Source organism: Babylonia areolata, chromosome 17 (assembly GCF_041734735.1).
Source record: "Babylonia areolata isolate BAREFJ2019XMU chromosome 17, ASM4173473v1, whole genome shotgun sequence".
NCBI classification, from domain to species: domain Eukaryota; kingdom Metazoa; phylum Mollusca; class Gastropoda; order Neogastropoda; family Buccinidae; genus Babylonia; species Babylonia areolata.
In genome coordinates, this window is record NC_134892.1 from 16241064 (window position 1) to 16254261 (window position 13198).

At 37.3% G+C, this 13198-nt stretch overlaps 2 protein-coding genes across 3 annotated transcripts in view; one reads left to right on the forward strand and one right to left on the reverse strand.

The window, feature by feature from the left end:
• The first annotated feature begins 47 nt into the window (after positions 1-47).
• Positions 48-4555, forward strand: LOC143291502 (small ribosomal subunit protein eS25-like). The gene is made up of 4 exons (XM_076601389.1): positions 48-71; positions 1594-1683; positions 3161-3344; positions 4410-4555. The coding sequence occupies exons 1-4, from the start codon at positions 69-71 to the stop codon at positions 4481-4483; spliced, it is 351 nt and encodes a 116-aa protein (XP_076457504.1). The 5' UTR covers positions 48-68; the 3' UTR covers positions 4484-4555.
• A 1789-nt stretch (positions 4556-6344) lies between these two features.
• LOC143291683 (radial spoke head 1 homolog) overlaps positions 6345-13198 on the reverse strand; it is a 28002-nt gene continuing 21148 nt past the window's right edge. Inside the window, exon 7 of one of the 2 annotated variants that reach the window (XM_076601694.1) lies at positions 6345-8847. In XM_076601694.1, coding sequence (XP_076457809.1) covers positions 8651-8847 — 197 coding nt within the window. In that variant the 3' untranslated portion in view covers positions 6345-8650. The remainder of the gene's footprint in view (positions 8848-13198) is intronic. The other variant, XM_076601696.1, reaches the window with a different exon arrangement.

Genomic DNA, 13198 nt, shown 5'->3' on the forward strand with positions numbered 1-13198 from the left:
CGTTTCGGATCTCATGAATCGCTTTCCGGAAACAATCGTAGTACTTCCTTTACTCCATTTTCTCAAGCATGGTGAGTAGCGTGTGGCGTGGCGTTCAAATTTTCACGAATTTATGAGATAGAATAGATTTTTTTGTTATTCGTTCACTTTTCTCAGAATTTATACAGAGAACATAAAGTAATTATATACACTTGTAATTCGACTGTTCATGTACACGACCAAGAGAAAAACAGTTGTAGGCAATGTGCACAAATGTCTCCATCGGCCATGTGGAACAAGATGGCTGCATGAGATCATGAGGTTAAATTGTAACCCTGTCCAGTTTATAAATGTCCAAATATCAGTCCTGACCCTGTTTATCGATTTTTTTCTCCCAGTTATGAGGTTTTTTTTTTCATGAAATACTTTGATTAGATTTGATATTTTAAAACCTGGGGCAAATTTGTGCAGCACTAAAGTCGTTTAATGGACAAAATGGTGTGACTGCAAGATTGACGGAAGGAAGAACTTAGGCTAACGATAGCCATGTTATTTCATCAGCGGTAAAATAGAATAAAAACTTAACGGTTTATTCTTGCATCTACAGTGCACTATTGCCTTTACTATTTGTATCACAGCTTACAAAGTTTATTGACATATCAGATCGAGATGAAAGTTCGACAAACTGATAACTTTTCAAATATAAAACTAAAGGTGCTAAAAAAATAAAAAAAAAGGCTGGCGCTGGGCATCGATCCAGGTTCGACATCGACAGCTCGACATCGGTCCCCTATAATTTAACAGATGTGAAGTTGAATTCTTGTCAGTGAAAGTGTGTGTGGACCATTTTTGATTGGTCACGTGACCCTCAGCACCTCTTCCCAACTCGCCTTTACTCCTACCAAAATTACCAAGGAACTTGCTCTTTTTTTTCCTTTCTTTTTTTTTTTTTTTTTTTTTTCTTGCTGACGAACTCCCACCAAAATCATTGTATGTAACGATTACCAATGTTATTCATTGACATTTTCGTCGGGAACTCTGCAAAACGCCGAGCTGTATCGATCCTCTGTATCCATCAAGGATCAACGCCCAGCTACTTCATAAAAAACAACAAAAAACTTGTAAGCCCCTGACTCACTCTTTTATTCCTTCCCTCATGCCCTTCAGAGTAAAAGAAGAAACAGGCACCATAGCAAAGTAGTTACAGCATTGGACTTGGAGCATCCTGGCTATCATTCCAGCAGAATCTGCCCATGGTTTACATATTTAAGGGTGGAGATTTTTCTTTTGTACTGGTCCCAAGTCAACAGAGAGCCAAAACCCCTTTTGTGCAGTTAAAAAACAAAAACAACAACAACAAAAAAAAAACCACATGAAAGAGCTTGTTATCCATAACAGTTTGGCTACTTACCAAATACAGAAATGCCCCAACCAAACATGGAGAGTACATAAAGGTATATAAATGCAATGAATAGTGATTTTTTTTTTCTCTGGCTCCAGCTCATTTTAGAGCTCTGTTGATGCCCTCAACAGCCACTTGTGTGAGAATAGTCATAACTGTTAGGGACCTGGATCAGAGTGACTTGACAGTGCTCATTTGCTGCTCATTTTCAGGGAGCCAAGAAGGTAGATCCGAAGGCAGGGAAAAAAGCTGCGCCCGCCAAGAAGAAGGAGGGCGGTGGTGGTGGAAAAGCCAAAAAGAAGGTTTGTGTTCTTTTTTATAGTTTGATAACACACACTGGTTCCACACTTTTATTGTTTACAGTTTGGCAGTGGATACTGCTACAACACACACTCATTCCACAAAAGCATGCACTTGTCACACTCACAGTGTAGTTTAAGTGTGTTCATACTCAAGTATGCATTCTACACAGGACTATGCAGTACACTACTCATGCACATCAGCATGCACATGCAAACATTTTTGAGTATGGGGTAAAATTTAAAAAAGAGAAAAATTTAAATAAATGCAAACTAAACACCAAGGGTTTGCTCTCGTTATCTGATTTAAATGGGAGTAAACCCTTTGTGTTTTGTTTGTTGAACTTTTTTCTTTTCTTTTTTTTTACCCTAGACTCCAGAGTTTGACAGCAATGACGGATGTATCATGCAAGATAATATATATATATATTTGTATCGTGCAAGATAATATATATATATTTTTTTTTATCTCTGGGGTTTTAATATTTTTCTCTTATTTGAAAAAGTCTTGAGCTCCAGTACAGTTGTTTGTATTTTGTTTTGTATGTCCAAAGATTTCTGTGTGAGTGCTTTGTTCAGTCAGTCAATGTCAATACTGAATTCAGTGAGTTTAGCCCAAAATTGTACCTTGAAAAACGATAGAAAATGTAATTGAAATGATAAAAATGAGTTTTTATAATCTAATGACCAAACATTTGTTGGGACTAGCTTCCAAAGTGATCCTCTCATTCAGTCATTGTAATGCTCATGAAAAAACAGTGACTGACTGTAAGATGTATTGATCCATGTTTTTTTTTTGTTTTTTTTTTAAATTGAAAATCATCCATTGCCTTTGTCATTTGTGCCTGGCCAGTTGCCTTAAGTTAAAGTTAGCTCAAGCTTCTGGCTTCTTCTTTGTAATTTTGTTGGTACCTTTCAGAAAGTATGCTCCTTTAGATAAACCATGATCTTGTTGGTGTATAAACTATTTGTCAAAAGGAATTGTAAAGAGTATTCATTGAAGAAAGTGACAAGTAGGGGTGACAGAAGTTTCTTGGGGAATGTTATAGCTCAGTATACAGCTTTCCTCCTGTGGCCTTCTTGTGTTCATTTAATTCTATGTCCATATTTCTGGGTAATAACATTGTTTATTTAAGTTTGCGAGTGTACATACTGACTTGTGTGTTGTGGAGTCTGTGTGTTTCTGCTACTACTAATATTAGTCTTTTTCTCTTTTTTTCTTTTTTTTTAGTTTCATGTTTTTCTCATGTCCAAGTTTTCTTCTTCTTTTTTTTATTTTATTGGTAATATGTTTTTATTAATACAAATAAAAAATAAATCAGTACCTGTATTTTTAAACTTTTTTATTCATCAGGTTGAGTGGGAAAAAAGCATGTTAAATGCATAGATGTCATTTACTTGGTGTCAGATACAATTTCCATTTGTTTCTATCCATTATTTCACACACTGAATTGGCTATGATTCCTTTTGTTCGGAGCAGAAGTGGTCCAAGGGAAAGGTGAGGGACAAGTTGAACAACCTGGTGCTGTTTGACAAAGCCACCTACGACAAGATGTTGAAAGAGGTGCCCAGCTACAAGCTCATAACACCCTCTGTCGTCTCTGAGCGCCTCAAAGTGCGTGGCTCCCTGGCCAAGCAGGCTCTGCGAGAGCTGCACTCCAAAGGTACATGTTGGCAAAATTTTGTTGTAAAATCCAACATGGATGTGTGTGTTTGACTGAAGCCTGAATGATGCAGGAAATTAACAAGGAGTGCCTAAAGGCAGCTGTCAGGTGGTGTTACAGAGGTAGGCAGTTTGTCATGCAAATGACGCTGTGTTTGTAAAGTGCTTAGAACTTGGTCTCTGACAGGATAGGAGCTGTATAAGTGTCCATACCAGTCAGATGTGGATTGTCTGTGTGTTGGAGGTGTTGGGAGGAGTGTAGGGTTACCTGGTTATGAAATGCGACTGCATGGGTGTATTTCAGAATTATTTGCAGTATGTATTGCCATTTGTTTTTTCTCCTGTATTTTTCTTTGTTTTGCTACTAGAATACACTGGTCAAACAACTCCAAGTCCCTGATCGCAAGCTTTTCATATTACCAATTTCTTTTCCACATTTTTTTTTTTTCTAGGAGGATTAGTGTTGACAGCGTTAATAATTTCAGCCTTGATGTGTACCACTGGTTGGGCTATAAGCACACTTGCAACATATTTTTGGTTCGCATTATCCAGTTGTGCTTTATTCTGCTTGCCAAAAAACCCTCAAAAAAACAAATCTGCTCTTGCAAAAAGAAAGGAAATATGTTTTTTGATGTGTGTAGCAAATGGAGAGTCAGATAGTTAAGTAGTAACTTCTGTGTTCACTATTACCAGCGTCTCTGACATGGGTGGTCTTGATGCAGTTCTGCTTGCAAAAGAATCTTGTGGGAAAGAATCTCATTTTTGTTCTTCATTGTCAGGATACCACAGAAACATTGATTATCCTCAAAGTGCCAAGAGGGACAAAACAGCAACAATGAACAGAGAAAAGTGCAAGAAAGTGACCTTGATTCTCTGAAGAAGTGACTGTCAGCATACACATTGTTCAGTTTTTGTTATGTTAAAATTTTTGTTTTGGGAATTGTATAAACAAGGATGTGCAAATTTTTGGTTTTTGTTTATGGGTTCAGGAAGTGTTCTTTGTGCATGTGTTGGATGACTTTGTGGTGGCTGATGTGTAACAATGTTGTTTTGTTTGACTGTTCAGGTCTGATCCGCCTGGTGTCCAAACACAGCTCTCAGCTGATATACACAAGGACGACCAAAGCCACCGATGAGTGATGAGTGAGGGACTGACTGCTTTCTCTTGTGTGGCTGAGACGTGGGTGTGAATAAACAGTGAAAAAGATCAAACTGAGTTTCTGTCTCCTGTTGTTGTTTTTCTATCCTTTATTTTGTTTTTAGAGAAAGCTGCATTTAGAAAACCTGTTGTAGAGCTAACAACAGTTTGAACAAATGAAGAAAACAGGCAGAAAAGAAAACACCAAGTTGTTAGTGTGTATAAGTAGTATAAAAGTGTGCATGTCTGTGTATGCGTGTGAAGCATACTGCTGCTTCGGGTGACAGTGGGACCCCCTAAGTACTATCTGCACTGTGCTTTGTGCAAAAGGGGACTGTTTTGTGGTGCATATAGATATTATTCTGTGGTTCATTGTCTTTCACTGCTACAACTTTACAACTGGACTTTTGGGAAGCCTTAGCTACCTTCTCATTTTGTATAGTTGGATTTTTATTCTAAACCAGCCCTTTGAGAACATTTCCCAACAATGTAATAGGTACATTAGAAAGTCTTCATGAAATATAGACCTTTCGGCGACCAGTACATTTGGGGGATTTTTTGTGAACGGCATGGATTATTTTTATAAGCAGTTACCACAGTACTTAAATACTAATAAGTTAAACTGAGAGAAGTCTTAACTCATTTTGCCATTTCTTAAAATGAAACAATCCACACAAGGTCATATGTCTTTGCAGTGATCAGTTCTCTGTAAGCTACGTATGGGCATTAGCACATGGTGTTCGCCCTCATTTTGCTCACAGATGACATTAAGTCGCCCTGAGGGTACGCAAACACTTAAAATCCTGAAGGCAACCAGGTAAAACTATATGTTTCAAATGAAAAAGCCAACTTTGGCCCTATTTCATCCTCGAATGCTAAGGGAAGGTAGAGATAGTCCCGGTTGTCTTATGAGCAATACCTAATGGTGAATTGTTTCTGAACCCAAAAACAGTGCATTGATTTTGATCAGTTTACAGAAGATTTTCGCTAAACCTTTTTTCTTGAAGGGAAAAAATGCAAGCACACAAAGTGACAGTAAATGCAGTCAAGGTGGAAGCATGTTGTAGTCCTATAGCTGATGTGGCAAAGAACTGATAATTCTGTATGCTCTCTCTCCCTCTTGTCTGGTTTGCTTGTTCACACACATACTGCTCACACAATTTCAAACACCCAGAGTGCCATATTCTTGCATTGTATTTTTGTCACAAGATATTTCTCTGAAATTTACCACAGTATAGCACCATCAATTTTCTTTCTTTTGACTTTTCTACAGAATTTTGCTGGGGACAATCCTTTTGTTGCTGTGGGTTCTTTTATGTGTGTTAAATGTGTGCTGCGCGCAGGACCTCAGTTTATCATCTTGTCTGATCGCATAGATCAAATCATGTTGAATGAAAGGTTGACTGCAGACAATTATTAATTAAACAGCTTAAAAAATGGATAGTTTTTAGTACTACACTTGCCCAGTGGACAAAGGAATAAACAAATATTACAACAAAATCATGTTGTAGGTCTGTCAGACCCACACCACCTGTACATTCACCTTAGCAATGCTCCTGTCTGTTGTGGCAGTGGGTCTGTGGGATCCACTTTTTTTTTTTTTTTTTTTTTTTTAGGGAGGGAGGAGGCCACAAATCCATTTATTTTCTGTTGACTTGGTAAATTAGTAAATTACTAATTTACCAAGTCAACAGAAAATAATTATATAAAAACGATTCCCGTAATAAGAATACACAGAATCTAATTTGATGAAATAAAGATTTTTAAAACACAAATTTTTTTTTTTACTATGTTCAGTGAGGGTTTATTCACGCTGACCAATTCAACACTCGTTTCTTTTACACGTCACACAATTTTTTTTCGTCCATCATTTTATTGATTGCACCATATAAAAATTTTTGCACCACACAGAAGGAAATATGCAATAGTTAACATCCAAAAACATGATAAAACCATCAGCAGGTGGAAGTATTACATTATCACAGCTTGCAGAAGGGAAAGGGGAAACTAGGAATGTGCTGCGTCATTCATTTATAATATTCCACCAGTCTTGGAAGGCAGCTCAAGTGTTTCTCAAGTAAGTCTGAAGTGCTGAAAAGGATAAGAGTAGCAGTCTTGAAAGGCAACAGAGTGGAGTGTTTTTCAAACTGCCTAAAAGGATGATTAACAAGTTGTAGTCTTGAAAGGCAACAAGAGTTAATGAAGTATTCCCAAACAAGTCTGAAGTTGCTGAAAAGGATGACAAATGGTAGTAGTTGTCTTGGAAGGCATCAAAGTGGAGTGTTTCTCAAAATGTCCTAGTTGCTGAAGAGAAAGAACAGTAACAGAAGTCCTGAAACCAGAAATGCGACGATGTTGATTGTTGAGTGTTTTTAAAGAAGTATGAAGTTGCTCAAAATGACGACAAAGAATATAAAGATGAGTACCTGGTATTGTCCAGTGATAGCTTTTTGATTCAGATCAGTTTTGAAAACCTGGTATAAAACACATCAGGTTAAAACACAGCAAATATATCAGCAGTTTTGATATAATAGGCACTGCACATTCAATACAGCCTATATTGCAGAAGACATGGCACAGTATTTTCTGTCTGTCTGGCACTTAGCAGTGCAAGTAAATCTATTCACGCCCACATCATTCATAAACATGTGCACATACCATACTGGACATGTAGCACCTTGTCAAATAAAAGCTATTCTAACAGTGTTGGGCTTGTAACACTGTACAACATGAAGACTGTTCTAATGGTCTTTGGCATATAGCATTGTACAAACTATTCTAACCTTGGGCTTGAAACACTACAAAAGGAAAGCTATTCTAACAGAGTTCGGCATGTAATGCTACAACAACAAACATCAAAAAAAGAACCTATTCTAACAATGTTTGGGATTACAGTAATGGAAAGGGAAAGACCATACAAGATTCATCTGAAAATTGTTAAAGTTGTATGAGAATTTCTGTACTGAAGTTGAAAACACACACTCTACAGTTTTATGATGAAAGGTATTTACAAAGTGCAACTGTTCCGGGAGAAACTTATTGCAAACACACACACACATATAGACACACCTCAAAACTATGTACCAGCAATACTATGGCAGGGACAAAAAAACAACAACAACAACAACAAAAACACCCTTGCTGCAGATTTTGAAATTTCTGTCCAATTGAAAGCTGCTGTACCTCAGACCGGCAGGAAGTGATTCCAGATTAGGTGCGTTTTCTATATTTCAATAAATGATGGAAGTGATAAAGATGCTGCTGTGGGGGGTCCATTTAGGTTTGGGACAACTTGATATGGCTGTACTCTGATAATATGTCCTGGCATCAACCAGGCTGAAAGAAAGACGTCTGCAGTATTGGTTAAGAAATTTGAGCAACACTTCCAAAGATGCATCTTGGAGTGGATGATCCTTGACTGTGTGGTCCCAGTCTTCCCATTTGGGTCAACAGAACCCTCAGTTCTGGGTAGAGACTGGCCATGGGCTGAAAAAACCCACCCCTGATCAGGATCAGACCTGTATCCTTCCAGTCAGTCCATGGTGCTAACCATTTCACAGCGGCAAATAAGCATTACATTATTTTGCATTGGCTTTTCTAGAACCGGTTTTGCTATATTTTTTGAAAGTTCTTCCTTAACATGCAACCAATAATACACTTGTGCACAGTTTGTGCATATGGAAAGCAATCAATGCGTTGATGGGAAAAAAATCACCAACATGAATTGAAAATCACAACCCTGAACAGAAAACTTCATCACAGCAGGATGTGCCAGCCTCAATAAAATACCCATTTTTTGGTGGTTATAATGGATCAAAAAACCTTTACGATATAAAAAAGCAAAAAAAGAAAAAAGAAAAAAGAATTGGATAATGATTTGCTAACTTGAAGCTGGACGGAACCATACCTGAGGATACACAAAGTAAAGTTTTAAAAGCACATTAACTCCAAAACTGAGCTGTCACAATGAATATGCCCCACAGTCACATGGGGTGTATACACACACACACAAACCCTGAAAGCAAATAACAAATAAATACATGTGAATCAATGTGTGGAAACTTGTCATACTTGGACCTCAATTTGGGGCTCTTGTGAACACAATAACACACACATACACCAGAGTTGAACTGTCAGGAAAAGAGTCCAGTGCTGATCGAGATAGAATGCTACTCCGGAGCAGCCTCTTCTGGAGGTGGTGCAGCCTCTTCCGAAGGTGGTGCAGCCTCTTCCGAAGGAGGGGCAGCCTCTTCTGGAGGTGGTGCAGCCTCTGTTGTTTCCCCTGTCTCAGCCTTTTCTGCCCCTTCAGTTGTCTCCCCTTCCCCCTCTGGTGGTGGCTGTGTTGTGTCACCCTCACCCGCTGGTTCTGCATCAGAAACACTTTGATCAATTGAACTGATTTCCTTTTTCCACCCGTTTTGTTTTCAGAATGCTGAACATCCCTATACTATTTTGTATGGGCATATATGCACTAACAGAGCAACGTTTTATGCAAACTAGGGACGGTGTGCAATCCGCTTTCATGGTGGGCTTTTTGTTGCTCACAGTGTGAGAAGTAGGTCATATGACTACATGCACAGCCGACCACTGTCACTGACTTCTCTGTGTGTGCACTGCTTTTGTTCAAACAACTTTTTGGCTGAGTTCATAAATGGATCAGTTTGAATATTTAATGGCAGATATATGACAAAAAAAACGCTCAAAATAAACATAGAAGACTAAAGCAAATAGTGGGTGTAATTATAAAACCAAATATATCTCATAAACTTGTAAAAATGGTCACCAAGAATGTTCAAAATCCTTTTGTCAAGACAGCGATTTCCACGATGAAATTTTAGCCTTTCAGTCACCCTGAAAAAAGGAAATGGAGACATGCATGTGCGCGGTTCTTGCTAAAAACAACCAGGGAACCCAGACGAAAACGGGCGTGCACACCCTCCCTAATGGCACAAAAAAGTGAATGCACAAGTAATCAACCACCAATGACAAAGAAAAAAGTATGTGTTGGGGGGAAGGACAGCAAGAAATATTTGGAGAGGTGGCTTCGATAGGGAATTTTTCTACTTCCCTTTCTGCTAGAATTTGAGTGGTGGTCTGGGTACTAGTCATTCAGATGAGATTACAAATTGAGATCTCATGTGCAGCATGCACTTAGTGCACATAAAAGAACCAATGGCAACAAAAGGGTAGTCCCTCGCAAAATTCTGTAAGAAAATTCACTTGTAAATCAAATACAAATAACTGCCATTTTTTTCTAAAATGTGCCATTGCTTCACACACTCCCTGAAGAGAGCAACCTGAATCAATTTCACATAGTGAAATCTGTTGCGACAGAAAACAAATATAAAGTAAAAATTAGAATGGGGTGCAGATGGGAGAGAGAAGGAAGGCTATTATTAGTACTAATCACATAGTGATTACCGATTGACCATTAATTGTGCCTTTTGTGATGCATTCTCTGGATTCTCACAAGCTTCAGTTACCTTTAGTGTTATATCCTGCCGCAGCCCACCAGCTGGAAATCCCTGCCATTCATTTTATCACTACAGCCCACCACCGACTTAAAATGACACTAATTTTGTGATAAGTGTGCATATTTGATTAGATTACCATGATGGTGGAGTGGTGGAGAACACCTTCAGATATAACTGTACTTATTACACCATCTGTATTTCTGCAATTGTATACTGCGCAGGTCAGAGGGAAGGTGTAGACTAACAGCATGGTGTCACGATGATTTTACCTTTATTGGGTGACAACAGAAGAGACAGTAACATGGCATATGTATGCAGAACACACATTTCAGGGTGCAGAACAAAGCATGATAACTTGTGAATACTTCTGCAATTAACAGTACTTCTTTCGCACTGTGTGCAACTGAAGAACCAAATAAACTTTAAAACAGTATGAAAATTTTCAAATAGTAGGAAAACTTCTCAGTAGCATATGAGAATACTTGGGGATTAAATAGGCTTGAGATTAAAAAAAAAAAAAAGAAGGAAGTTTTTGTAACTCCCCACATTCCCACCAGTTACAGAAGAATTACATATTTTCAGATACACATCACATTCCTACAGGCAAGTTTACCGCTGGGACTGAACAGATGATATTTTAGTTATACGCAAGGGGAAGGGATCTGGAATCAAAGACAACAATAACAACATACAAATAATGCCTTGTAAACTAAACCTTTATAACGCATGCAAAGTATAAAATAATTAACCACATAATAGTACCTTCATGATGGGGTCAAAGTATAAGATAATAAATCACACACACATAATGCCTTTGTAATGGCATCAAAGTGTAAGATAATAAACCAAACACATATAATGACTTACATAACAGCATCAAGTATACAATAACAATTATAATAAACTGTTGACAGATAATACCTTTGTAACAGAATCAAAGTGTTAGATAACACAAATAATGCTACGTACAGTAATGGAATCAAAGTGTAAGATAAATATAAATCACACTCACATATCTTATCTTTGTAACTGCATCAAATCATAACATCAAAAAGAAAAAGAAAGAAAAAAGTTCTCAAACATTTTAAAAAGATGCACTCTTTCATTCAAAATATGAATTTACTCATACACTTAACACAACAACAAAATCAACAACTGTTTTTTTCTAAATTTGCAGTATACATTGCCTAAAATCGTACAGGTTCCAGTATTTTTCAAAATATGTTGTACCTTTGGACTTTCTAAAACAAAAAATCATAATCCATCTGAAAGAGTTAGTTCACAGATAATAATTCAACAACAATAACAACAACACTGATAATTATAATAATCATAATCATCATCATAATGGATACCTATATATAGTACTCTATCCAGAAAACTGCTCTACATGCTTTACAAAACTGATAATACAACACACACTATCAATGCTAAACACATCTGAAGCAAAGAGCATAAAGTTGTACTGCAATTAAAACATTTATTATTTTCTTAAAAACTCAGCTTATGAAACACACACTCACACCTGGAGTCCTTGTTAGAAGAGCACATAAGTCCCAAATTACTAAATAAGTATGAGCATCTAAAAATAGCCAGTGCTTCTGTCAATATGTGGAAAATCTTCATTTAAAGTTTCCTTACTGCTGTCGCTGTTGTGGTGGTGCTTTGTTTGTTCCATTGGTGTGTGTGCGTGTTTGTGGTGTATGTATACGTGTGTGTGGTGTGTGTCTTTTATTTATCTGTGTGGTGCGTGCGTGTGTTGTTTTTTATAGTAATGCTGAATTCATATCAAACTACAATCTACACACAAAATACATATTTTCTGAAAACACACTTGATTACATGATTAAAAAAAAGAAAAAAAAAAGATTAGCAGAAAACAATTTTCACATCACATTAGCTTGATTATACCATCTATACATGGAACATTACACTCAGCCACATTGTACATCCCCCCCCCCCCCCTATATAGCAGCTACAGGAGCTGGGGGGGGGTGGGGGGGGGTGGGGAGAAAAAATAAAAAAAAGAATCATGAAAATGGGTCCTGTATTAAAATATCAATAAGTTTTGAAAAAAGAAAAAGAAAAAAAAAGGCCTGCTAGCGGTATCGAACCATGTAGGTTCTATTCAGAAACAAACTGTCTTTTTCCCAACACGACACCACATCTGACATCGCTCAACCAAATTAAACATTAAAAGCTACGGGTCTTTTTTTTAGCACAATATAAATATCTTTTAATTTGGCTGGAAAGGAGACATCGCCTCAGGCACACTGAAACATCTATAGATCAACATAAACCAGTCCGACAACAGGCTGACTGAAACTGAAAGAAATGTTTGATTCAATTCTTCTTTTATGTTCATTCCAGTTAATTCGGTATCCACTTTAGAATATTCATATGCAGTAAATATGTTGATGGTGTAGTTGGTGTCACTGTATGTGTTCTGTCCAGAATTTGTATTTCTTTTCTTGTAATTGTGAAAAAGAAAAACAATGTCGTTCCTTCTTCCCAAACACAGCCTACGTTCTGGCAAGTGGGAAGAGGTAAATAGTGTTTTTGGATTCTGGAAGGTGCTTTAATCAAATAAACCATTAATGATCCAGAAATATGCCTTAATTCCGGAAACTTACAACCTGTTATTTGTATGACTGTGAAGATTTGATTTCCTAGTATGATTCAGCCAAATTTGGTACTGGCAGACAAAGTATTTCCAGAGAAAATGACAATGTTAAAATTTACCATGGACACACAGACATACACACAGACAACCGAACACCGGATTATATCACAGACTTACTTTGTTTACACAAGTGAGTCAATTAGATAAAAAAAAATCAATGGTTGGCAGCCTCATACTCATCGTTACATCATACTCATTGTTACATCATACTCATTGTTACATCAAACACTTATAAGTAACAATTTAAGCTGAAAGCAACTGGAGAATAAGCACGCATTTACTGTGAATAAAGGCATGCTTGAAGGATATACACATAAAGAATGCATTAGAAATAAACTTGCAGCCTATCATCTCAAGCAGAGTGTGCTGCAAAAACAACAACAGAACAAAGGCCATTCAGTGTTAGTCATCTACCGCATCCTGAAGTCCTTCTGCCAGCATAAAGCAAAGAATGCCTGTGAATGACACTAGAAAGGAGATAATGTTTACCTTACCGAAGGAAGAGAGAAAATATTTTCCAGATCTTTACCGAAATGTGCTTGCAAAGATCAGTAAAGGAA